Source organism: Pelophylax lessonae, assembly GCF_965119305.1.
Source record: "Pelophylax lessonae genome assembly, chromosome: 9".
Classification (NCBI taxonomy): domain Eukaryota; kingdom Metazoa; phylum Chordata; class Amphibia; order Anura; family Ranidae; genus Pelophylax; species Pelophylax lessonae.
The window spans coordinates 270,311,599-270,339,596 of record NC_138776.1 but is presented as its reverse complement, the minus strand read 5'-3'; the positions used below and the strand labels follow the sequence as shown (position 1 = coordinate 270,339,596).

The 27,998-nt window shown below is 45.3% G+C and overlaps 4 protein-coding genes across 4 annotated transcripts in view; all 4 read left to right on the top strand.

Moving 5' to 3' along the window:
- LOC309564464 (uncharacterized protein) overlaps nucleotides 1-27,998 on the top strand; it is a gene marked incomplete at both ends in the record, with an annotated part of 826,241 nt that overhangs the window by 537,487 nt on the left and 260,756 nt on the right.
- LOC309564045 (uncharacterized protein) overlaps nucleotides 1-27,998 on the top strand; it is a gene marked incomplete at its 3' end in the record, with an annotated part of 140,480 nt that overhangs the window by 14,588 nt on the left and 97,894 nt on the right. The window lies entirely within an intron of this gene.
- Nucleotides 34-26,935, top strand: LOC309564047 (uncharacterized protein; the record flags this gene model as incomplete). Its single annotated transcript, XM_082268672.1, has 3 exons — nucleotides 34-39; nucleotides 77-283; nucleotides 26,448-26,935. The coding sequence occupies 3 exons, from the start codon at nucleotides 34-36 to the stop codon at nucleotides 26,652-26,654; spliced, it is 420 nt and encodes a 139-aa protein (XP_082124798.1). The 3' UTR covers nucleotides 26,655-26,935.
- LOC309564048 (oocyte zinc finger protein XlCOF8.4-like) lies at nucleotides 25,244-26,385 on the top strand (the record flags this gene model as incomplete). The annotated part of the gene is made up of 6 exons (XM_082268673.1): nucleotides 25,244-25,354; nucleotides 25,482-25,616; nucleotides 25,703-25,826; nucleotides 25,941-26,038; nucleotides 26,119-26,187; nucleotides 26,326-26,385. The coding sequence occupies exons 1-6, from the start codon at nucleotides 25,259-25,261 to the stop codon at nucleotides 26,383-26,385; spliced, it is 582 nt and encodes a 193-aa protein (XP_082124799.1). The 5' UTR covers nucleotides 25,244-25,258.

Genomic DNA, 27,998 nt, shown 5'->3' with positions numbered 1-27,998 from the left:
GATAAGGAACAATTACTGAAAGTTTTGATTTATATGCAAGTATGTTTGTTACAATGAATATCTTATTATATTTCAGAGTGGAAACCTCAGGGAAGATACTAATCTTGTTAAAGAAGAGTATAAAGAGGAGGATGAGGAGTATGGAGAGATGGAGGAGTATTCAGAAGGACACAAGAATATGATGGATCCACCTAATACCAGGAACCCACCAGAGAGATGTCCCCGTCCTCTGTATTCCCGGGATTCCACACAGGAAGGTCACACCATCCCTCAATGGTACAAGGTTGGTGGATTGGAGCATCTAGAACATGGACTGGTGGAGATAGTTTGGATTTCTTATATTAAATCTTATATCTTCCAGATGATATTCTCTCTCATTTTCTTGGTTTAGAGTGGAGATCCAATCGATATAGAATTTGAGGTTAAAGCAGAAGAAGAAGAGAGGTATTTGAGGGATGATCAGCAGTCTATGGAGGAGGATGGAATAACGGGGACATTTATAGAGGAGGACACTCCTACAGAGATCAGCACAGGTGGGTCATAACACTAAATACATTCCTCCACCCATACTGCTCACTGATTGGTCCAGAGTAGGGCGGGGACTGGGTGATGTCAGCCTGTAATCCCCTGGTCACTTTCCTGAGCTGTGTTCCCCGTCCTGTATTCCTGTATTTCTCTCGGATAATCTTCCTTCTCTGTGCTGCAGACACAATTTATGTCTCTAGACTGGATTTATGGAGATTCTGGGGTTCAACTGGCAGTAAAATGTTGATGTTCACCATAGACGTTGCTCAGCCTAGACACCTGGGGTATGTACCTTGGGTGTTCTGCCCCATGCCCGGGTCTAGCAAGATCTCTGACCGAACAATTCTCCCGGGGTTACTTGCCCTGTTATTTGTTGGCTGTGCCGGGTGGAGGGATATGTCTGTATAGTCTCACACCCAAGTCACTGAGTGCAGTCTCAGGAGATGGGAGGCAGCGGTGTGCGACCTCTGCAACTTGTCTCAGTTACCCACTTCAATATCAGCCACTTATACCCCGCCCCCCCCTTCCTGCCCAGGCCGATTTTCAGCTTTCAGCGCTGTCACAATTTGAATGACAATGGTGCGTTCATGCAACACCGTAGCCCAAACTAAATTGTTACCATTTTTGTGAGACAGATAGAGCTTTCTTTTGGTGGTATTACAAATGAAAATGACTGAAAATACCCGCCCAGCCGTCATTTTGCTATAGGCCCAGCAGGTTGTGGATAAGTAAATATTTAGGCCACCACTGATTAATGAATACCAACATTATGAGCACTGATCATTACACTATATACTCTATGTTGTACATTACATACTCCTGACCCCTGCACTATATACTCTATGTTGTACATTACATACTCCTGACCCCTGCACTATATACTCTATGTTGTACATTACATACTCCTGACCCCTGCACTATATACTCTATATTGTACATTACATACTCCTGACTTCTGCTCTCTCCCCTCTACCCACTGCTATATATACACATAATATGGATTCTCTTTTGTTACTCCCATTTCCTACCAGCTGGACATTTTATATCTGATGATCTGATTGGAGGACAGACTTTTACATGGTGATAATAATGTGATAACATCCTCCAACTTTGGAACCTTAAACAGAAAGTGATAATGAGGGAGGAGTCAGTAACCAATGATGGTGGTCTTCAGGATCAGTCCAGTCTTCATCTTGGTTGTTCTCCCCCCATCCTCACTCTCTGACCTCTGGTGGGGCTCAGCCCCGCTGTTATTCATGACTAAATCATGGACTAAATAAGGAAGTGCAGGACTTCTTGTGTTGGGAAGATGGCAATGAGTGATAGAGGGGGAGGGGACACTCGTCCTATAATCCCCTCATCACTGTCACTCCTATAAAAGACAGTTCTCGTTGTTTCCTCACTCTCTGACTAAGGTCCATGAATAAAGAAATGAACTGGTAGGAGATCAGAGGACCCATTTACTAGTTACCTTGAGGGGGGAATTGTAAGATCCTCAGAGACAAAGCTGTCTGATGTGGGCGGAGTCCTGGTTTAGGGGAACCAATCTGCTGATGTCTAGTAATAATCTTTGTATTTCTGTTTTAGTACATGGACGGGAGATGAGGAAAACCTCAGAGGATTGTCTCACTTTGTCTCCAGACTGTAAAGTAGAAGATGAGGACATCACACAGTATAGTCCAGGAGAAAACCCGGCTACCTCAAATGTCCATCCGGGACCACACAGTGTAGATGGACCATCGTATTCCTCTTATCCTGAGGAACCTCAGACTGTGAGGGACAGTGCCGGACCATCGTATTCCTCTTATCCTGAGGAACCTCAGACTGTGAGGGACAGTGCCGGACCATCGTATTCCTCTTATCCTGAGGAACCTCAGACTGTGAGGGACAGTGCCGGACCATCGTATTCCTATTATCCTGAGGAACCTCAGACTGTGAGGGACGGTGCCGTCCTTCCAACAGATAAGAGATTTTACTGTGCTGAGTGCGGGAAGTGTTTCAATTTCAAAGGCAATCTTAAGAAGCATAAAATATCTCACACAGGTGAGAAGCCGTATTCCTGTCCTGAATGTGGGAAATGTTTTTCTCAAAAGTCCCATCTTTCAACACATCAGAGATCTCACACGGGGGAAAAGCCGTATTTCTGTCCTGAGTGCGGGAAATGTTTTGTACAGATTTCAAATCTTATCAGACATCAGAGATCTCACACAGGGGAGAAGCCGTATTCCTGTCCTGAGTGCGGGAAATGCTTTTCACAGAAGTCACATCTTGACGGACATCAAAGGACCCACATGGTTGAAAAGCCTAATCTCTGTTCTGAGTGCGGGAAATGTTTTGTAAAGAAATCAGATCTTGTCACACATCTGAAGTCTCACACGGGGGAGAAGCCATTTTCTGATCCTGAGTGCGGAAATTTTTTTGTACAAAAATCAGATGTTGTTGCAGGTCAAAGGACTCATTCAGGGGAAAAGCCACATTCCTGTCCTGAGTGCGGGAAATGTTTTTCACTAAAGTCCTATCTTTACAACCATCAGAGATGGCACTCGGGTGAGAAGCCTTTTTCCTGTTCCGAGTGCGGGAAATGTTTTGTACAAAAAGCAGATCTTGTCACACATCAAAGGTGTCACACGGGGGAAAAGCCGTATTCCTGTCCTGAGTGCGGGAAAAGTTTTTCACAGAAGGCCACTCTTTACAGACATCAGAGATTGCACTCAGGTGAGAAGCCTTATTTCTGTTCCGAGTGCGGGAAATGTTTTGTACAAAAATCAGATCTTGTTACACATCAAAGGTGTCACTCGAGGGAAAAGTCGCATGCCTGTCCTGAGTGCGGGAAATGTTTTGCACAGAAGTTTTATCTTTCCATCCATCAGAGATCTCACACGGGGGAAAAGCCGTATTCCTGTCCTGAGTGCGGGAAATGTTTTTCAGATAAGTCCCATCTTTACAGACATCAGAGATCTCACACGGGGAAGAAGCTGTATTCCTGTCCTGAGTGAGGGAAATGTCCTGTCTTCCTGTACATCAGGGGTCCCACACAACCCTGGAGGTGTATTAGTGCCTTGAGTGCGGGTAATGTCTTCTATATGAATGTTGGTGGATATGTGGGGGAGAAGCACACCCTGATATACACCTCAGATATACTCCATGGCTGATCTTCACCCCAAATTCGCTCATCCATGTCTTTATAGACCTTGCTTTGTTTTATGTTACCAAAAACACTTCATAAGGAGATCAGAGATCACCAAAGACATGGATGAAGTGTTGTCCCGCGTTGGCCATTGATAGCAGGAGAAAAATAAAAATGGAGTCCTTACCTTTCATTGGCTGAGTACATTTTGTGCGGGAAGATTTCACAAACACTTACAGGTCTGGTTGTTATAAATATGTTGATGAAATGTGACCCGCATTCCCCCAGTCATGGTGAATTGGGATTTCCATCTAGTGGCCTATAACATAAATATAAGAGTCTGGAGGTGTTTCCAGTAGGTGAGATGTGATCTGTAGAGGAAAATAATTGTAGATATGGTGTAATTACGTCTTATTAAAGTTACAGAATTCCCAGTCATCAGTCATAGACATTCACTATGTGAAACAGGTATGTAGGTAATTCTCAGATATTGTGTTACCATAATCCCTAGATAAGTTGATAAAGAAGAAAAGGAATGACCCCCTAAAAAGGGTGGGACTTTAAGGGTAACTAATGAGGATCTTTCGAGAAAGATAGAATTGATTAAAATAGATTACAATTTATTGAAAAAAGTAAGATTGTAAAGGATCAATCAAACAATAATAATAATACATTCAATATACAATACAATACAGTTGCAGATGCATGACAGAATCCAACGCGTTTCGAAATTTGTATAGTACCAAAATCTTCCTCAGGGAGTCTGTATGTCTTCCTGGAAAGCATAATCATATGCCAAAAGTAAATCCAAGAGAACAAAGCAAAATACAAAAACATACATTTTGTGTGTCACATCAGTCATATCAAAGTTTTTGCATATGCGATAACATATTGTTTCATCTCATGAGGTAATATACCAGGGGGGAGGAAAGGGGGAGGGGGGAGGGGGAGGGGGAGGGGGGAGAAATAATAAACAACAAAATATCATCTGGTAGGTGTTCACATACCGGTAAGTGTCCGGAGCCACTCATATTATCCACGGAGGGATATATAGAGGTCCCGCAGGGTGGGAGCTAGAATCAGGTATTAGTATTATTTGTATATCCGCTATTACCTGTAAATAATAGTGCAATGTCAAGAAGATTCACTCCAAAAATAAATTTCCTTATATCTATGATTACGGATCACTTCACCTGTTTAAGATGATCCAAGAGGGGGATGAGTGATATGCAGAAGTACGGAAGAAAGGAACCCTTCAAGTGACGGAAAGGATTCCAGTCACCTTCCTGTTGGTGATCCTAAACTAGAGGTGCCTATTGGAACTTAATTTATGGTGACCCCTGAAAGCAGAAGGAGAAACATAGGACGAGGAAGTACTGAAGAGCAGAAGGCTCTAAACATAAATTATCCACAATTGGAAGTATTTGTTATTTGGGGTGTCTTACCTCCGTGTTGTAGTGGGACATCCAAGATGCCTCAGATATCTTAGATAGATAGTACGTTAGGATGTGACCAAAGAGGTATATGTATATATGTAGGAATATATATGGTGTATTATATTCCAAAATTTTCAGATAAGTGTCGTTTGCCTGAAATACATATGTAAAGAGACAATACTTATAGAAGTGTGTTTAGGGGGTGGGGGCGTATGCCTTACCAAATGGTAAGTATTTTCTATTAGTTGTCTTACCTCCGTATAAATATAAAAAAAAAAAAAAAAATAAATAGCAGCCAAATCCAGTGCCACTTCAGCAGATGAAGTATCTACTTGGGGGTGTGCTTTTGTCCCAGAGTGGTTCAATGTAGGTGTTGGTATTCTGCTTTATCTAAAATATATAAAGGGTTTTATATTACATCTATCTGATTACCTATCCAGGATATTATATACGGCAGGAGTGTCCCCAATAAAACTGAATATAAATACCGTAGGGTGAGATAAGGAGGCAGACACTCAATGACATTATCTTCCAAGAGGGACGGATGAAAACCCCTACGGCTGATAATACAGCTGGTGGAGTTCGCCCATTGATCTGAAGAGGTAAATATGTAACAGGTATAAGGTAGGATTCACCTTAGTAGAGGTACCGAAAGCATTCTAACAATCAAAGATTCCCCAAATAAAGAGTACTTACTTAGCTATAGGGAGAGTTGGAGGAACGACACAAATTTCGAAACGCGTTGGATTCTGTCATGCATCTGCAACTGTATTGTATTGTATATTGAATGTATTATTATTATTGTTTGATTGATCCTTTACAATCTTACTTTTTTCAATAAATTGTAATCTATTTTAATCAATTCTATCTTTCTCGAAAGATCCTCATTAGTTACCCTTAAAGTCCCACCCTTTTTAGGGGGTCATTCCTTTTCTTCTTTATCAGACATTCACTATGTTACCAAAAGTATTGGGACGCCGGCCTTTACACGCACATGAACTTTAATGGCATCCCAGTCTTAGTCCGTAGGGTTCAATATTGAGTTGGCCCACCCTTGGCAGCTTTAACAGCTTCAACTCTTCTGGGAAGGCTGTCCACAAGGTTTAGGAGTGTGTCTATGTGAATGTTTGACCATTCTTCCAGAAGAGAAGTTGTGAGGTCAGGCACTGATGTTGGCCTGGCTCGCAGTCTCCGCTATAATTCATCCCAAAGGTGTTCTTTTGGGTTGAGGTCAGGACTCTGTGCAGGCCAGTCAAGTTCCTCCACCCCAAATTCGCTCATCCATGTCTTTATGGACTTTGCTTTGTGCACTGGTCCAAATCATTTGGTGGAGGGAGGATTATGGTGTGGGGGTTGTTTTTCAGGGGTTGGGGTTGGGCTTGGCCCCTTAGTTCCAGTAAAGGGAACTCTTAACGTGTCAGCATACCAAGACATTTTGGACAATTTCATGCTCCCAACTTTGTGGGAGGAGTTTGGGGATGGTCCCTTCCTGTTCCAACATGACCGCGCACCAGTGCACAAAGCAAGGTCCATAAAGACATCCACCCCAAACTCACTCATCCATGTCTTTATGGACCTTGCTTTGTGCACTGGCGGGCAGTTATGTTGGAACAGGAAGGGGCCATCCCCAAACTCCTCCCACAAAGTTGGGAAGCATGAAATTGTCCAAAATGTCTTGGTATGCTGACACGTTAAGAGTTCCCTTTACTGGAACTAAGGGGCCAAGCCCAACCCCTGAAAAACAACCCCCACACCATAATCCTCCCTCCACCAAATGATTTGGACCAGTGCACAAAGCAAGGTCCATAAAGACATGGATGAGCGAGTTTGGGGTGGAGGAACTTGACTGGCTTGCAGGCATGTTCCCACAAAGTTGGGAGCATGAAATTGTCCATCATTTTTGAAAGTTCCCTTCACTGGAACTAAGGGGCCACGCCCAACCCCTAAAAAACACCCCCACACCATAATCCCCCCCCCCACCAAATGATTTACACCAGTGCACAAAGCAAGGTCCATAAAGACATGGATGAGCAAATTTGGGGTAGAGGAACTTTACTGGCCTGCGCAGAGTCCTGACCTCAACCTGATAAAACTCCTTTGGGATCAATTAGAGCGGAGACTGCGAACCAGGCCTTTTCATCCAACATCAGTGTCTGACCTCACATATGCGCTTCCAGGAATAATGGTCAAACATTCCCATAGACACACTCCTAAACCTTGTGGACAGCCTTCCCAGAGGAGTTGAAGCTGTTATAGCTGGAATAATATTCCAGCTATATTGAACCCTACGGACTAATGCCTCGTACACACGCAACGATTGTTGGCTGACCGATCAGCCGTCTTTTGTCCAGTGTTGTTGTGTTGGTTGAAATGTGCTCTAGACGTGCACTGGACTTTTGTTGGCCAACAAAAACCAACTTCAGAAGTGATGTCATGTGCTGGTTTACTTTCCGTGTGTTTTTTCCTCTCTGAGCATGCCCAGTCTTGCTCATCAAATTTTTGTCTGCCGAAATCTGTACTGACTGACGGAAAATCGGCCGCTGTGGTGACGGCCAACAAAATTTTTATAGCATGCACACCAGATTTTGTTTGGCCGAAAAGTTGCAGTCGGTTGTGGGAAGCATCATACTAACAAGCCGACAATTGGCCGATCGGACGTTGGCCGAAAATTCACGGCCAACAATCGTTGCGTGTGTACGAGGCATAAGACTGGGATGCCATTAAAGTTCATGTGTGTGTAAAGGCAGGCGTCCCAATACTTTTGGCAAAATAGCGTATGTTCCTCTATTAGCATGTGAAAAGGTCAGAGCAAGCTCTAGGATAGAGATGACGCCTGGATGCCGCCAAAAGTATCCCATCCGTGTAGACCCATTTCTCACTTTCCTAAAGCTTCAAGGAAAGTTCTAGTCATTTTGGCTACAAAAACCAGCAGGGGGCAGTCAGGAGGCCTCGGACTGTCTGCCAGATTTGATTGGTATCAGCAGATCTGAGGAATACATTTTATCTCTCATGAAAAACGTAAAATATAAGCGGCAGAGAGATGAAAATAATTCCTTCTGATGGGACATGTTGGGTGTCGTGTACATGGAAATTGGTGTTTGTAGCGTACGTAGAATCCCCGAAGGAACACACCAAACTGTTATATGGCACCTGATTGCATCAGGCGGGCAGTGATTGGTACCAATGTGCTGGTGTTGGAAGTCCTATTCCTGACCCAGCGTTCGGAAACCGTTCCTGGGCCCATCCAACTCTGGTCACTTCAGAACATTCTGTGGGCTGAGACGGGAACACCCCCCCCCCCCCCCCCGGGGTTGATTGGCCAATGGCTAAACTCCAGGCAACATCCATATTCCAATAAAGTGAGAAGAATGGGATATGGACGGGTTGATTTCCACCAAGCCGGTTCAACTGGGAAGTTACGGATGCTTCTGCCAAAGGATAAACTTCAGTAAAGTATTTTTCTGTTTCTATTCTCATAGTGAATAGCCAATCGGGTGTCTTTTTCGTAACTCTTTTTTCTTTGTATATATTCTTACCACCTGACACCCGCGCTATGGCTGAAAGAGGGCAACAGCGTGGGCTTCAAATGCCTGGAAGGTGTACATAGACGTCCTCCCGTTCTCCCACAGGCCATTAAGTATGTTATCGGTCAGTTCAGTATACCCTATATTGATCTCTATCTATATATAGGGCAATTGATTAGATATCAGGCCATCCAGTATCTATCAGTCAGTTCAGTATACCCTATATTGATCTCTATCTATATATAGGGCAATTGAGTATCTATCGGTCAGTTCAGTATAGACCATACATTGATCTCTCTCTCTCTCTCTCTCTCTCTCTCTCTCTCTCTCTCTCTCTCTCTTCTCTCTCTCTTCTCTCTCTCTTCTCTCTCTCTCTCTCTTCTCTCTCTCTCTTCTCTCTCTCTTCTCTCTCTCTTCTCTCTCTTTTCTTCTCTCTCTTTTCTTCTCTCTCTTTTCTTCTCTCTCTCTCGTAGATACTAGGCCATTCAGTATCTATTGGTCGTTTCAGTATAGACCATACATTGATATCTCTATAGATATATAGGCCACTTGAGTACATATCAGGCCATTCAGTATCTATCGGTCAGTTCAGTACATATCAGCAGTGCAGTATATACTGTATATACAGTATCTCACAAAAGTGAGTACACCCCTCATATATATTCTTACCACCTGACACCCGTGCTATAGCTGAAAGACGGCTACAGTGCGGGCTTCAAATCCCGGGAGGGTGTACATGGGCGTCCTCCCGTTCTTGCGCTGCCCGTCCTTGTGACTCATCGTGATTAGCTGTCAGCCAATGACCGAAATAAACAGAAACCGGTTACCGTCTTTTTTTTTTTTCTTCATGCTGTCAGTGTGAAGAAAGGAAGAAAGCCGTTACCCGGCTTCTGTTAGAGAGGGACTTCCGTCCCCTTAGTGTATAAATGTGGTAGTAGCGTGCTGCCACCTATTGGTAGAGATGAGGAAATTACTGGGTGCAGCTGCTGCAATCACCAAATGTGTTCCACAAATGTGTTCCCACATCCGCAATAAATCAATAGTAAAACGTGCGATGGCGCTGCCTCTAAATCAAGGTAAAAATAATACATAGAAAGGGACAATAAATTACTAAATAAGTAAAGGTTTCATATATATGTAGCAGGTTTTCTAGGCATTGGGCCTGATGTGGGTCTGCCATGGTTACCGGGGATACCTTCAGCCCATTTAAACTGAATACCCAAGTGTGAAATTGGAGACAATGACCATTCCGGCATCTTTGGTTTGTTTTGTTTATTTTATATTGGGGATGGGAGAAGGGAATGAGTGGGATACTCCTTTGGCTCAACGAGTTTCAAATGGGACACTTTGCAGGAAAAATGCCTTTCAGCGCTGTCTTGATGCCGGCTGGATGCTGACTAAAGCTTGTCGCATATTACAGCTGCCTTCTTAGGGTAGCGCTACACTCATTAATTTTCAATTTTAGTCCCTTACATTGGTGATTAATGGGAGAACCACCCCCTTATATCAGTGGTCAGTGAAGTAGTCCCTTACATAGGTGACCAATGGGTGAAAGACCCCCTTATATCAGTAGTCAGTGTAGTGGTCCCATACATAGATGACCAATGGGAGAAGGACCCCCTTATACCAGTAGTCAGTGTAGTGGTCCTTTACATTGGTGACTAATAGGGGAAGAATCCCCTTATATCAGTGGTCAGTGTAGTAGTCCCTTACATAGGTGACCAATGGGAGAAGGCTCCCCTTATATCAGTGGTCAGTGTAGTGGTCCCTTCCAATGGGAGAAGGAACCCCTTATATCAGTGGTCAGTGTAGTAGTCCCTTACATTGGTCACCAATGGGAGAAAGACCCCCTTATGTCAGTGTAGTGGTCCCTTACATTGATGACCAATGGGAGAAGGCCCCCCTTATATCAGTGGTCAGTGTAGTAGTCCCTTACATTGATGACCAATGGGTGAAGGACCCCCTTATATAAGTGGTCCCTTACAATGGTGACCAATGGGTGAAGGACCCCCCTTATATCAGTGGTCAGTGTAGTAGTCCCTTACATTGATGACCAATGGGAGAAAGAACCCCTTTCATCGTCATCAGTGGGAAGACTGCACTCCTTACAGATCATTAATCTCAGTTGCTACTGAGAGACAGAAATTGTTCATTGCTCATGGAACTCCTAGAAACCTTTGGAGGAACCCTGGCTGAGATAGGCTGGACTAGGCAGTAATATATTTCTCTCTCCCTTGGTGGGAGTGGAGATGACCCATCTATAAGGATATACAGTACATACACACACAGCACAAGGCCGTGTTCACACTACGAGACGTTTCTCGGGGCTGCAGTTCCTCTGAGCTCCACAAGGTGGTGACCTCACTTCTACCCAGAGAGGAAGTCTCTATGGAAGACAGGAAGTGATGTCAAGTTTTAATAGGAAGTTCCGGGTGAGAGGTGAGTTGGGAGGAATTAGCGAGGAGACATTGCTGAAATTGGCAGCAGAGGAGGTAATAAGATCTTATTTTCTATTTACACCCAGTAACCCCCCCCCCCTGTCATGTCCGTCCTCTTCCTCCATAGTCACTGTGACCTCTTTTATCTCCAGCTGATGATGATACACACATATAGTGTGGTAACCTAGATTAATCCCTTCAGGGTGAGAACATTCCCCCACTTACGGGGCCCGTAACATTCTCTTCATTCTGGAGTTGTCACCTTCTCCCCTTAGCAGTCTCTTATAACAAGGGATGAGATTCGAGTTGTACTGAAATTGGCGCTTCTACACTCTTCCCTCAAAGATACCAACCCCTCCCTCACACACCTGACCTCCTCTGCCCTTCCTGTAGGGCTGGGACATGCATGGTGGTGGGAGAGGACGGGGATCAGTTCTCGGATCTCCCCTCCCGTGAATGAACCTTGAAGAGATGAGCATTTCATCACTTCCAGGTGTCATTCCCCGGTCACTGGGGTCAGGGAAGAAGCTGAATAATCCCAATCTTCATCAGCTACACTATCACATAGGGGGAAATTAGCAGCACACCCCAGATGGAGAGGAATTATTCTGGGGCCGTTATTACCGGTTTTCTCTAAACTGATGACCTATAGGAGCTCAGCGTTGTCTTTCCACCTTGTTGGGTAGTGAAGTTAGTTATTGTTTCATGTGGACATAAAATGTTAACATAAATGTGTGTGTGTGTGGGGGGGGGGGGGGTATGTTTTTTATGAGCAAAAAATGTTGATTTTACCATGTGTATGTCCATTTTTTTTTTTTTTTTTTTTTTAAAGCCCATCTCCGGGGAAAAGAACCAAATGACCAAAACCTAAATGAGCATTTAACCCTTGTATAATGGGGGCAGGCCCACTTACCCACCGGGCAACCCCCCCCCCCTCCCCAATACCGAGCATTGATGAGGCTGCACTGATAGGTGCCACTGATGAGCATTGATGAGGAGGAACTGATAGACCCTGATTGGCAGCACTTTTGGGCACTGTTGGGGCTGCACTGATAATCAGTGCCGATGTCCCTTTAACACAAGCCAGTTGTTGGCTCTCTTCTCCCATCTTCTCGTGGTCAGCATGAGGAAAGGTAAGCTGATAACCGTCTTGTGTTTCTTCCGTAATCAGCTGCGATTGGACACAGCTGATCACGTGGTAAAGGGCCACTGTGATTGGCCCTTTACCCTGATCTGTAAACTGCTGAGTCCAAAGGATTGGGCGGGCAGCACATCCATGGATTCCCTCCCACCAAAGTAAGCCCACGCTGTAGACGTCTTTTGGCTATGGAGCGGACGGGAAGTGGTTAAAAAGGGACCTGACACTTCTATCTCCCCGTACAGTAACTGCTCTTCCCCTACTATCTCTCCGTACAGCAACTCTGCCTCTCATATGAGGTCTCTCTGCCTTTGTAGTATATTGATGGAGGTGAATGGACAGCCTAGCTTTTATTTTTACTATGGTAATGGGCGGGAGGGGGATGGGTGTTGCTTTTAGTGCACACTAATTACTGCACGGCAAGGTGATGGCAGGCCGCATACAAATGGGGCTCCAATAAATTTTCAACTGCATGTATATACTGCACACCTATTGGCTACATATTCTCTCTAGTGTTCTCCAGAGTTGTTACATTGTATCTCTTGTTACAGTGATCAATTTTATGTATTTCCTGTGCTCCTCAGCTCCATCTAGTGGCCCCCAATGTGGTATTTCACTACTGCCCTTAATAAAATAAAATTTGCACACAACAAATGCTCATGCAGACTTGCTGGGTGAATAATTATGCAATTTTTTTTATAGATAGATGCCTAAGTAACCCGATCTACCTGTTACAATACCCACCGAGGGCAGCCGGCATATTACCCCCCTTATATCCCCATCCTAACATTGTACACCCAATACACTCCAAATAATTCTCCACTATCCATCTACAGAGAGACCCACATAGATCACATGACCACATCACTGAGGATGGAGGAGAACCGGAGTCACATGACTGAGAGGATACTGAACCTCACCCTGGAGATCATCTACCTGCTGACTGGAGAGGTGAGGAGGATTCTGGGAGGTCACATGACATCACTCTTATCTCTATTAATAAAACACAGACCTGACCGGAGAGGTGAGGAGGATTCTGGGAGGTCACATGACATCACTCTTATCTCTATTAATAAAAAACAGACCTGACCGGAGAGGTGAGGAGGATTCTGGGATTCTAACATGATATTCCTATTGGTTCTCCAATACAGAGATTTCCTCTCCTGAAGTCAGGTGATCATATGACCATCACAGTGCCTCCATGTGACTCCTTAAAACCTGAGAGACACAACATGCAGAAGATTCTAGAAGTCACCAAGAAGATGATGGAGCTGCTGACAGGAGAGGTGAGCGGTGCTGGGAATTCTGGGACATTATCCAGTAACAGACAAGGGATGTGTCTGGATGGTGACTGTATCATTGTGTGTGTCAGGTTCCTATAAGGTGTCAGGATGTTACTGTCTATTTCTCCATGGAGGAGTGGGAGTATTTAGAAGGACACAAGGATCTCTACAAGGACGTCATGATGGAGAATCAGCCGCCCCTCACATCACCGGGTAAGAGGAGACTTTATTGTAAAGGAGAGAGCAGTACGGAGGGTCCACCTAGATCCCCCATCATCTGATAAACACATAGAAACAATGTATTCAGTCAGTGTGTGTGTTTCCTACAGATGGATCCAGTAATGGGAACCCACCAGAGAGATGTCCCCGTCCTCTGTATTCCCGGGATTCCACACAGGGAGGTCACACCATTCCTCAATGTTACAAGGTTGGTGGGACAGAGCAACTAGAACATTGATTGGTGGAGATAGAGTTTGGATTTCCTATGTGATGTCACAAACTAAAGCTCATATTTTACAGATAATATTTTCTATCATTTTCTTGGTTTAGGGTGAAGATCTGATCGATATAAAAGTTGAGGTTAAAGCAGAAGAAGAAGAGACGTATGTGAGGGATGATCAGCAGTCTATGGAGGAGGATGGAATAACGGGGACATTTATAGAGGAGGACACTCCTACAGAGATCAGCACAGGTGGGTCATTAACACTAAATACATTCCTCCACCCATACTGCTCACTGATTGGTCCAGAGTGGGGCGGGGACTGGGTGATATCAGCCTGTAATCCCCTGGTAACTTTCCTGAGCTGTGTTCCCCGTCCTGTATTCCTGTATTTCTCTCGGATAATCTTCCTTCTCTGTGCTGCAGACACAATTTATGTCTCTAGACTGGATGTATGGAGATTCTGGGGTTCAGCTGGCAGTAAAATTTTGATTTTCTCCATAGGTGGTGCTTAGCCTAGACACCTGGGGTATGTACCTTGGGTCTTCTGCCCCATGCCCTGGTCTAGCAAGATCCCTGACAGAACAATTCTCCCGGGGTTACTTGCTCTGTTATTTGCTGGCTGTGCCGGGTGGAGGGATATGTCTGTATAGTACCGCTGGCAACAAAAGTGAGTACACCCCTAAGTGAAATGTCCAAATTGGGCCCAATTAGCCATTTTCCGTCCCGGTGTCATGTGACTCGTTACTGTTACAAGTTCTCAGGTGTGAATGGGGAGCAGATGTGTTAAATTTGGTGTTATTGCTCTCACTTTCTGATACTGGTGGTCACTGGAAGTTCAACATGGCAAAGAACTCTCTGAGGATCTGAAAGAAAGAATTGTTGGTCTACTTAAAGATGGCCTAGGCTATAAGAAGATTGCCAAGACCTTGAAACTGAGCTGCAGCATGGTGGCTAAGATCATACAGCGGTTTAACAGGACAGGTTCCCCTCAGAACAGGCCTCACCATGGTCGACCAAAGAAGTTGAGTGCACGTACTCAGCATCATATCCCGAGGTTGTCTTTAGGAAATAGACGTATGATTGTTGCCAGCATTGCTTTAGAGGTTGGAGGGGGGAGGGGTCAGCCTGTAAGTGCTCAGACCATACGCTGTACACTGCATCAAGTTGGTCTGCATGGCTGACGTCCCAGAAGGAAGCCTCTTCTAAAGATGATGCACAAGAAAGCCCACAAACAGTTTGCTGAAGACAAGCAGACTAAGGACATGGATTACTGGAACCATCTCCTGTGGTCTGATGAGACCAAGATAAACTTATTTGGTTCAGATGGTGTCAGGCGTGTGTGGCGGCAACCAGGTGAGGAGTACAAAGACAAGTGTGTCTTCCTACAGTCAAGCATGGTGGTGGGGGTGTCATGGTCTGGAGCTGCATGAGTGCTGCCGGCACTGGGGAGCTACAGTTCATTGAGGGAACCATGAATGCCAACATGTACTGTGACATACTGAAGCAGAGCATGATCCCCTCCCATCAGAGACTGGGGGGCAGGGCAGTATTCCAACATAACGACCCCAAAACACACCTCCAAGACGACCACTGCCTTGCTAAAGAAGCTAAGGGTAAAGGTGATGGACTGGCCAGGCATGTCTCCAGACCAAAACCCTATTGAGCATCTGTGGGGATCCTCAAATGGAAGGTGGAGGAGCGCAAGGTCTCTAACATCCATCAGCTCTGTGATGTCATCATGGAGGAGGGGAAGAGGACTCCATTGGCAACCTGTGAAGCTCTGGTGAACTTCGTGCCCAAGAGGGTTAAGGCAGAGCTGGAAATTAATGGTGGCCACACAAAATATTGACACTTTGGGCCCAATTTGGACATTTTCACTTAGGGGTGTGCTCACTTTTGTTACCAGCGGTTTAGACATTAACCACTTGCCGACCGCCTCCTGTATATTTATTGCGGCACGCACCCGCTTACAGGCAAAGTAAGGTAGTACTACGTCACTTGCCAAAGAGCCTGTAGGGGGCGAGCGCGCGGTGCGCTCCTGTCCCCGCTCGTTCCCTGCCTAGCACATACTCCTGACTTCTGCTCTCTCCCCTCTACCCACTGCTATATATACACATAATATGGATTCTCTTTTCTTACACCCATTTCCTACCAGCTGGACATTTTATATCTGATGATTTGATTGGAGGACAGATTTTTACATTTTGATAATAATGTGATAACATCCTCCAACTTTGGAACCTTAAACAGAAAGTGATAATGAGGGAGGAGTCAGTAACCCAATGATGGTGGTCTTCAGGATCAGTCCAGTCTTCATCTTGGTTGTTTCCCCCCCATCCTCACTCTCTGATCTCTGGTGGGGCTCAGCCCCGCTGTTATTCATGACTAAATCATGGACTAAATAAGGAAGTGCGGGACTTCTTGTGTTGGAAAGATGGTAATGAGTGATAGAGGGGGAGGGGACACTCATCCTATAATCCCCTCATCACTGTCCCTCCTATGAAACAATTCTCATTGTTGTTGGTTCTTGAAAAAGCTGCCTGATGTGGGCGGAGTCCTGGTTTAGGGGAACCAATCTGCTGATGTCTAGTAATAATCTTTGTATTTCTATTTTAGTAGATGGACGGGAGATGAGGAAAACCTCAGAGGATTGTCTCACTTTGTCTCCAGACTGTAAAGTAGAAGATGAGGACATCACACAGTATAGTCCAGGAGAAAACCCGGCTACCTCAAATGTCCATCCGGGACCACACAGTGTAGATGGACAATCGTATTCCTCTTATCCTGAGGAACCTCAGACTGTGAGGGACGGTGCCGGACCATCGTATTCCTCTTATCCTGAGGAAACTCAGACTGTGAGAGATGGTGCCGTCCTTCCAACAGATAAGAGGTTTTCCTGTGTTGAGTGTGGAAAGTGTTTTAATTTTAAAGTCTATCTTAAGAAGCATAAAAGATCTCACACAGGTGAGAAGCCCTATTCCTGTCCCGAGTGCGGGAAATGTTTTTCTCAAAAGTCCCATCTATCAACACATCGGAGATTTCACACAGGTGAAAAGCCGTATTCCTGTCCGGAGTGCGGGAAATGTTTTTCAGAGAAGTCCAATCTTAACAATCACAAGAGATTGCACACAGGGGAAAAGCCGTATTCCTGTCCTGACTGCGGGAAATGTTTTTCTGTACAGTCCAGTCTTAACAATCACAAGAGATTGCACACGGGGGAAAAGCCATATTCCTGTCCTGAGTGCGGGAAATGTTTTTCACAGAGGTCCACTCTTTGCAAACATCAGAGATTGCACACGGGGGAGAAGCCGTATTCCTGTCCAGAGTGTGGGAAAGGTTTTTCACAGAGGTCCACTCTTTACAAACATCAGAGATTGCACACGGGGGAGAAGCCGTATTCCTGTCCAGAGTGCGGTAAATGTTTTTCAGATAAGTCCAATTTTTACAAACATCAGAGATCTCACACGGGGAAGAAGCCACTTTCTTGTCCTGAGTGAGGGAATGGTTCCTCACTGAAGTCCTGTCTTCCTGTACATCAGGGGTCCCACACAACCCTGGAAGTGTATTAGTGCCTTGAGTGCGGGAAATGTCTTCTATATGAATGTTGGTGGACATGTGGGGAAGAAGCACACCCTGATATACACCTCAGATATTCTCCATGGCTGATCTTCATCATGTAAGAAACACTTCATAAGGAGATCAGAGATCACCAAAGACATGGATGAAGTGTTGTCCCGTGTTGGCCATTGATAGCAGGAGAAAAATAAAAATGGAGTCATTACCTTTCATTGGCTGAGTGCATTTTGTGCGGGAAGATTTCACAAACACTTACAGGTCTGGTTGTTAAAAATGTGTTCATCAAATGTGACCCGCATTCCCCCAGTCGTGGCGAATTGGGATTTCCTATAATGGTCAGTTCCATCTAGTGGCGTATAACATAAATATAAGAGTCGGGTGGTGTTTCCATTAGGGGAGATGTGATCTGTAGAAGAATATAATTGTACCTAATACCTTGTAACATTAACGAGTCACATGACACTGGGAAAATGGATTATTGGGCCCCATTTGGACATTTTGACTTGGGTGTACTCACTTTTGTTGCCAGCGGGTTAGACATTAATGGCTGTGTGTTGAGTTATTTTGAGGGGACAGTAAATTTACACTGTTATACAAGCTGTACACTCACTACTTTACATTGTAGCAAAGTGTCATTTCTTCAGTGTTGTCACATGAAAAGATAGAATACAATATTTACAAAAATGTGAGGGGTGCACTTACTTTTGTGAGATACTGTATATATTATATATTGATCAACTAGTAATAAAAATCCCCCCCAAAATCCACATCATGTTCGAAAGGCCGACAAGGAGAGGCAGACGTTCACATGCCATGAAAAGAGGGCAAGCAGCCTCTGTGTCTAAAGGGAAAAGTGGTGGTCACAGACATGGTGCATCCTCTGCAGACGGGGCACGCCCGTCCTTTTTTTCCGGTGCTAGCCGTGTTATTCAGCCACAACATGTAGAAGAGTTGGTGAAGTGGATCAATAAGCCATCCTCTTCCTCTGACACCCACGTTCCCAGTAGTTTGCCTTCCACTGCAGCTGCCAAAGCGGCCCGTTCCACAGGCTCCTTCTCCACAGCTACTCCTTGTGTCGCCCCACCATCATACATGGAGGAGTCACCTGAACTATTCGATCATAGTGTCAGTGACATGCTGCTGGAGGATGGGCAGCAATTTGAAAGCTGTGATGTTGGTTCCTAGGTTGATTAAGGGAATAACGTGAGCCTAGAGAGAGGGGGTGACAATGAGGGACAGGAAACTTGCAGTCACGTTCCCACAGCTGCAGCATACTGCCAAGTTTGCTCCAATGACGAGGAGGGAGAGGATGATGAGGTCACTGACTGTACTTGGGTGCCTGACAGGGTAGAGGAGGAAAGTGAGGAGGAGGCACAAATCCAACGAGGCTGGATGTGCTCCAGGGGCCGCCATAGGAGTAGCCAACTTATTGCATCAGAGCACAAAGCTCCACAGACTTCAAAAAGTTCATTAGTGTGGGCTTTTTTCAGCACCTGTGCAGTAGACTGCAGCTTTGCTGTTTGAAACATCTGTCTGAAGTGGATCAAGCGTGGGCACGACATGCTTGACAAGACCTATGACGACCTGCCATGAAGTCCGTTTGAAACAGCACCTGAAAGAGCCACAAGATAAAAACAAGCATACTTCACCTTGCTCCTCATCTGGGATCTCTAACCCTACTATACCTCATGTTTTCTCAAATACCTGCATTGAGAGGGATGATGGTATAGCAAGTGCCACAGAGACTTGCACCCAATCTGCTAGCAGTACACCACTGCTTGATTTGAGCAGCAGGCAGATTTCACTACCCCACCCCAGTATTTGAACCATAGAAAGAAATACTGTCCCAGCCATCCACATGCTCAGCGTCTTAATGGTAGCTTGGCCAAATTGCTAGCATTACAGTTGCTGCCTTTTCAGCTGGTAGACTTGGCTCCCTTTTGTGAATTTGTGGAATGTGCTGCACCACAGTGGCAGGTACCAAAAAGGCATTTCTTTTTGCGTAAGGCCATTCTGGATCTCTACTGTCGTGTGGAAGATAGTGTTATGGCCTCGTTGGACAAAGCAGTCAGCAGGAAGGTTCACATTGCTGCTGACTCATGGTCCAGCAGGCATGGACAGGGATGTTACATTTCCTTCAAGGCACACTGCGTAACTCTGCTGGCAGCTGGGAAGGATGCAGGACAGGGTTCAGTGTTGCAGTTTGTTTTGCCACCACGCCTCCAAAAAGCTGGTGCTGGTTCTGACACATCTGGCTACTCCACCACTTCCTCCTCTTCTTCTTCTTTCATTTCCTTTTCTGCTCAATTGCCCTCTGAAGCAGCAGTGCTCCCTAAGCGTTCAAGGAGCTACGCAAGCAGTCAGGCTAAAAGATTCCATGCCGGGCTTCAGTTGGTCTGTCTAAGGGATAGGAATCACACCGGGGCAGAGATTCTGTCAGCTCTGCAGGGGCAAGCTCAGAGATGGTTGAGGCCATGACAGCTTGAGCCAGGAATGGTTGTATGCGAAAATGACACCAACCTTCTCTCTGCCCTCAGACAGGGACACTTGACACATGTTCCATGCTTGGCACATGTCCTGAATCTGGTGGTGCAGAATTTCTTGACTAGGTACCCGGGCTTCCAAGATCTCCTGAGGCAGGCCAGGAAAATCTGTGGCCATTTCCTGAGTTCATACAATGCCAGTGCTTGCTTATCTGACATTCAACAGGAATTCAACCTGCCCACCAACCGCTTTATTTGTGACATGCCCACCAGGTGGAACTCCGCTTTGGCAATGCTGCAGTGGCTGCACACACAGCAGAGGGCCATCAATGAGTACCTATTTGAGCATGGCACAAGGACAGGGTCAGGGGAGCTTGGCTTTTTTTTTGCCATGCCAGTGGCTTTTGATAAAGGATGCATGCACCGTCCTGTCACCATTTGAGGAGGCCACAAGGATGGTGAGCCAGGACAATGCATGCATCAGTGACACTATCCCTTTAGTCTACCTGCTGGAGCACATGCTTTGTGGAATCATGAACAGGGCACTTGAGGCAGAACAGCAGGAGGAAGAGGAGGACTTCCTTTCCTCACAAGGCCCCCTTTATGCAGATATCATGCCTGCAAGGACACGTAACACACAGGAGGAGGATTGCGGCAGCATGGATGTAGAGGATAGGATACAGCTGCCTTCAAGGGATGTTTTTCATTCCCCAGAAACCCCAGGAGTTGTACGTGGCTGGGGAGAGGTTGCTCCTGACAATGTCATCCTTAGTTACCCAGAGGACTCAAAAGCTCATGCCTCCTCAAACTTATGTTGCATAGGCTCCCTGATTCTGTAAAGCCTGCGAAAGGACCCTAGGATTCTTGCTATTAAGGAGAGGGATAATTACTGGTTGGCAACCCTTCTTGATCCACGTTACAAGGGTAAAGTTGCAGAGCTCATCTTGCCTTCACAGATGGAGCAGAGGGTAAAACATCTTGAGGAGGCCTTGAAAAAAAATTTGTGTAACACCTTTCCAGACACTGGGAAGTTAACATTCTCTGGACATGTTTCTGAGGCATCATTCAGCCAAAGAAGGAGCGGTGGAGAAGGCGGCCGGCTGACCGATGCTTTTAAACAATTCTTTAGTCCTTAGCAGCACCCAGGGCTGTTAGGTTTAAGCAACAATCGGCAGTGTCTCCATCATATGGTGCATGATTATCTGGGCGCAAGAGCAGACTTAAAGACTTTTCCAGCTGAGCATCCACTGGGTTACTGGGTCTTGAGGATGGACCACTGGCCAGAACTTGCTCAATATGCCATGGAGCTACTGGATTGTCCTGCTTCCAGTGTGCTTTCCGAAGGGAGGTTCAGTGCTGCTGGAGGTTTTGTGACAAAGAAAACAGTGCGTCTGTCCAAAGACTCTCTTGACCAGCTGACTTTTATCCAAATGAATCAGTCCTGGATCAACAACAGCTATCAAGCCCCTGATGCTGATGTAACTGATTGAATTTGCTAGGGAGCCTGCATATGCTGCCTATCCTATTCCTCTACCTTTATTCTGCTAGCTTCCAACAATGTTTTTGGTTTAGGTCACTACCAACCCCCAAGGCCTAATTTTTCTGCACTTGTATGACAGGTGCATACAATTTAATTTTTGTATGTAATTTTTAACAACAGGCCCTGTTCCTGTGCCCAGCAAGAGTAACTGTGAGGGGTTACGGTGTTCAGGCACCAGCAACAACAAAGGCCCAATTTTTGGCACCTGTATGACAAGTACATGCGATTTTAAATTTGTATGGAACTCTTACCAGCAGGTCCCGTTCCTGCGCCCAGCAAGAGTAATTGTGAGGGGTTACGGTGTTCAGGCACCACCAACAACCCCAATTTTTCTGCACCTGCATGACAAGTACATGCAAATTGAAATTTGTATGTATATTTGTATATGACATTTTTTGCTTTAGAAATGTCAGTATAGCTGCAGCAGGCTACATACATCGTAGAGATGTGCTACTTTATAGGCACATTCAGGGGACCCTCCAGGCACGAAATTTGAAGGAATTTTTCATTTTTATTGTTTCACTTTAAGCCTCATTAAAATCAGTAAATCACTGCTCCCTAAAAAACTATCGTTTTGAAAAACTTTTTTTGCATTGCTACATGTTCCCCAGGTCAGTACCTGGACCCCCATACACTTATTTTGGGAAATAACTTTTTAAACATTTAAGCCTTCAAAATGAGGCCATTTGATTTTTGACGTTCGAGTCCCATAGACTTCAATGGAATTCGTTTATTTGAACAAACTTTTCCACTGTTGGCGGTGTTCTACTGCGAACCGAACCAGGGGGGGGGGGGGGGGGGGGGTTCGGCTCATCACTACTGAGGACTATTGTTTTTTTTTTTTTTTTTGATGGACTACTGTTATGTGCTATTGAAGATCACAGTTATCCTGCATTTATTTCTTTTGCACGTGGCACTTTATTTTAGACATTGAGTGACACCCCATCGTCTTTTTACTACCATTGGAAGTCATTTTCATTGTTGTATCACCCTTGTGTTGCACATCCCATCCCCATCCATATTTGCACCATTACACTGGACACATTATTCTTATGTTTGCACTCTATGTTCATTTTGTAAATGTTTCAAATTAATTGGTGACTGTTGAATTTTTTTCAAGGTCACATATTTCAGCTGCCTTCTTAGGGTAGTGCTACACTCATTAATTTTCGATTTTAGTCCCTTACATTGGTGACCAATGGGTGAAGGACCTCCTTATATCAGTGGTGAGTGTAGTGGTCCCTTACATTGGTGATCAATGTGTGAAGGACCTCCTTACTGTATATCAGTGGTCTGTGTAGTGGTCCCTTACATTAGTGACCAATGGGAGAAGGAGTCCCTTATATCAGTGGTCCCTTACATTTGTGACCAATGGGAGAAGGACCCTGTTATATCAGTGGTCAGTGTAGTAGTCCCTTACATTGGTGACAAATGGGTGAAGGACCCCCCTTATATCAGTGTTCTGTGTAGTGGTCCCTTACATTAGTGACCAATGGGAGAAGGAGTCCCTTTATTCAGTGGTCAGTGTAGTAGTCCCTTACATTGGTGAGCAATGGGAGAAGATCCCCCTTATATCAGTGTAGTGGTCCCTTACATTGGTGACCAATGGGAGAAGGAACTCCTTATATCGTCATCAGTGGAAAGACTGCCCCCCTTACAGATCATTGATGTCAGTTGTTACTGAGAGACAGAAATTGTTCATTGCTCAAGGAACCCCTAAAATCCTTTGGAGGAACCCTGGCTGAGAAAGGCTGGACTAGGCAGTAATATATGTCTGTCCCCCTTGGTGGGAGTGGAGATGACCCCATCTATAAGGATATACAGTACATACACACACAGCCCAAGGCCGTGTTCTCACTACGAGATGTTTCTCGGGACTGCAGTTCCTCTGAGCTCCAAAGAAAGTCTCCATGGAAGACAGGAAGTGATGTCAGCTGCAGGCAGGAAGTTCCGGGTGAAAGGTGAGTTGGGAGTAAGTAGAGAGAAAACATTGCTGGAAGAGGCAGCAGAGGAGGTAATAAGATAATTTTTTCTATTTACACCCAGTAACCATGTCCGTCCTCTTCCTCCATAGTCACTGTGACCTCTTTTATCTCCAGCAGATGATTATACACACATATATAGTGTGGAAATCTAGATCAACCCCTTCAGGGTGAGAACATTCCCCCACTTACGGGGCCGGAACATTCTCTTCATTCTGGAGTTGTCACGTTCTCCCCTTAGCAGTCTCTTGTAACTAGGGATGACATTCGGGTTGTACTGAAATTGGCGCTTCTACACCCTTCTCTCAAAGATACCAAACCCTCCCTCGCACACCAGACCTCCTCCGCCATGTACTTCAGTCTCCTCTGCCCCTCCTGTAGGCTCAGGCTTGGCATGGTGGATGGAGTGGAGGGTGATCAGTTCTCGGATCTCCCCTCCGGTGAATGAACCCAGGAAAGACGAGCATTTCATCACTTCCAGGCGTCAATCCCCGGTCACTGGGGTCAGGGAAGAAGCTGAATAATCCCGATCTTCATCAGCTTCACTGGGGTCCATAGATGATGTTAGGGTGTCTAATAGACCCCTGATGTCTCTTGAAAGAGGACCTGTCATTTCCACTACACTATCACATGGGGGGGGGGGGGGTATTGGCAGCACACCCCGGAGTGAGAGGAATAATTCTGGGGCCGTTATTACCGGTTTTCTCTAAACTGACGACCTGTAGAAGCTCAGCGTTGTCTTTCCACCGTGTTGGGTAGTGAAAGTTAGTTATTGTTTCATGGGGGCATAAAATGCTAACACAAATGTGTGTGGGGGGAGGGAGGGGTGCTAAGCTAAGTATGAACATTTTTTTTTGCCTATCTCTGGGGGGGAAAAAATCACATTACCAAAACCTAAATTAGAATTTAACCCTCGTATTATGGGGGCAGGCCCACTTACCTACCGGGCACTGTAGGATCACTGAGATTGGACACAGCTGATCACGTGGTAAGGGCCGCTGTGATTGGCCCTTTACCCTGATCTGTAAACAGCTGAGTCCACAGGAGCACATCCATGGATTCCCTCCCAGCAAAGTAAGCCCACGCTGTAGACGTCTTTTGGCTATAGCGCGGACGGGAAGTGGTAAAAAAGGGACCTGACACTTCTATCTCTCCGTACAGTAACTGCTCTTCCCCTACTATCTCTCCGTACGGCAACTCTGCCTCTCATATGAGGTGTCTCTGCCTTTGTAGTATATTGAGGGAGGTGAATGGACAGCCTAGCTTTTATTTTTACTATAGTAATGGGCTGGAGGGGGATGGGTTGTGCTTTTAGTGCACACTATTTACTGCACAGCAAGGTGATGGCAGGCTGCATACAAATGGGGCTCCGATAACTTTTCAACCGCATGTATATACTACACACCCATTGCTTACATATTCCCTCTAGTGTTCTCCAGATTTGTTATATTGTATCTCTTGTTACAAATATATACACTATGTATTTCCTGTGCTCCTCAGCTCCATCTAGTGGCCCTCAATGTGGTATTTCACTACTTTTCGAAATAAAATAAAATTTGCACACAACAAATGCTCTTGCTGGATGAATGATTATGCAATAAGTCTTTTTATAGATAGACGCCAAAGTAACCGATCTACCTGTTCCAATTCCCACCGGGGGCAGCTGGCATATTAACCCCTTATATCCCCATCCTAACATTTTACACCCAGTACAGTCCAAATAATTCTCCACTATCCATCTACAGGGAACCCCGCTTAGATCACATGACCACATCACTGAGGATGGAGGAGGACCAGAGTCACATGACTGAGAAGATACTAAACCTCACCCTGGAGATCGTCTACCTGCTGACCGGAGAGGTGAGGAGGATTCTGGGAGGTCACATGACATCACTCTTATCTCTATTAATAAAACACAGACCTGACCGGAGAGGTGAGGAGGATTCTGGGATTCTAACATGATCTTTCTACTGGTTCTCCAATACAGAGATTTCCTCTTCTGAAGTCAGGTGATCATATGACCATCACAGTGCCTCCATGTGACTCCCTAAAACCTGAGAGACATAACATGCAGAAGATTCTAGAAGTCACCAAGAAGATGATGGAGCTGCTGACAGGAGAGGTGAGCGGTGCTGGGAATTCTGGGACATTATCCAGTAACAGACAAGGGATGTGTCTGGATGGTGACTGTATCATTGTGTGTGTCAGGTTCCTATAAGGTGTCAGGATGTCACTGTCTATTTCTCCATGGAGGAGTGGGAGTATTTAGAAGGACACAAGGATCTCTACAAGGACGTCATGATGGAGAATCAGCCGCCCCTCACATCACCGGGTAAGAGGAGACTTTATTGTAAAGGAGAGAGCAGTACGGAGGATCCACCTAGATCCCCCATCATCTGATAAACACATAGAAACAATGTATTCAGTGTGTGTGTGTTTCCTACAGATGGATCCAGTAATGGGAACCCACCAGAGAGATGTCCCCGTCCTCTGTATTCCCGGGATTCCACACAGGAAGGTCACACCATCCCCCACCATCATCAGGTAGATGAGGAACAATCACTGATAGTTTTGATTTATATGCAAGTATGTTTGTTACAATGAATATCTTATTATATATTCAGAGTGGAAACCCCAGAGAAGAAACTAATGTTGTAAAAGAAGAGTATAAAGAAGAGGATGAGGAGTATGGAGTGATGAAGGAATATTCAGAAGGACAAAAGGATAGGATGGAGCCACCTAATATCAGGAACCCACCAGAGAGATGTCCCCGTCCTCTGTATTCCTGGGATTCCACACAGGGAGGTCACACCATCCCTCACTGTTACAAGGTTGGTGGGACGGAGCAACTAGAACATGGATTGGTGGAGATAGAGTTTGGATTTCTTTAGTGATGTCACAAACTAAAGCTCATATTTTGCAGATGTTATTTTCTATCCTTCTCTTGGTTTAGGGTGAAGATCTGATAGATATAAAAGTTGAGGTTAAAGCAGAAGAAGAAGAAGAGACGTATGTGAGGGATGATCAGCAGTCTATGGAGGAGGATGGAATAACGGGGACATTTATAGAGGAGGACACTCCTACAGAGATCAGCACAGGTGGGTCATTAACACTAAATCCATTCCTCCACCCATACTGCTCACTGATTGGTCCAGAGTAGGGCGGGGACTGGGTGATATCAGCCTGTAATACCCTGGTCACTTTCCTGAGCTGTGTTCCCCGTCCTGTATTCCTGTATTTCTCTCGGATAATCTTCCTTCTCTGTGCTGCAGACACAATTTATGTCTCTAGACTGAATTTATGGAGATTCTGGGGTTCAGCTGGTAGCAAAATGTTGATAATTACTATAGACGTTGCTTGACCTAGACACCTGGGGTATGTACCTTGGGTCTTCTGCCCCATGCCCGGGTCTAGTAAGATCTCTGACAGAACAATTCTCCCGGGGTTACTTGCTCTGTTATTTGCTGGCTGTGCCGGGTGGAGGGATATGTCTGTATAGTCTCACACCCAAGTCACTGAGTGCAGTCTCAGGAGATGGGAGGCAGCGGTGTGAGACCTCTGCAACTTCTCTCGGTTAACCACTTCAATACCGGCCACTTATACCCCCTTCCTGCCCAGACCAATTTTCAGCTTTCAGCGCTCTCACACTTTGAATGACAATTGTGCGGTCATGCAACTCCGTACCCAAACAAAATTGTTACCATTTTTTTGAGACAAATAGAGCTTTCCTTCGGTGGTATTTAATCACCACTGGGGTTTTTTTTTTTTTTTCGCTAATAAAATGAAAAAGACAGAAAATTTTGAAAAAAAAAAAAAACGTTTTTCTTAGTTTCTGTTACAAAATTTTGTAAAAAAAAAAAAGTAAGTTTTCTTCTTCACTGATATTGAGTACTGATATGCACCACTCATGGGCACTGATGGATTGCACTGATAGGCAGCACTAATAAGGAGGCACTGACAGGCATTACTGATGGGCACTGATAGGCATTATAGGTGGGCATCGCTGATAGGGTTGCACTGAGCATCAGGGCAGACACCCCCAGTCAGAAGAGCCGCTTATCAACTCTCCTCTCCTGGTGCCTTCTCAGCATGAAAAGAGGAATGCCGATAACTGTCCCTTCCTAGTAACGCTGTGATTGGACACTACTGATCACATGGTAATGAGCCTACATCATAGGCTCTTTACTGTGATCGGAGATGCGGTGTGACTACTGATTGCTATGCTGCGTGCCCCCCCAGGGTATGCATAAGCGGCTTATTCTGTTGGACATCATATGACGTTCGGTCAGAAGGGACGAGAACTCCCCCGGCCGTCATTTTGCGATAGGCCGGGCGGGATGTGGGAAGTAAATATTTAGGCCACCACTGATTACTGAATACTAATATTATGAGCACTGACCACTACACTATATAATTTGTATTCTACATTACATTCTCCTGACTCCGCTGTTATTCATGACTAAATCATGGACTAAATAAGGAAGTGCGGGGACTTCTTGTGTTG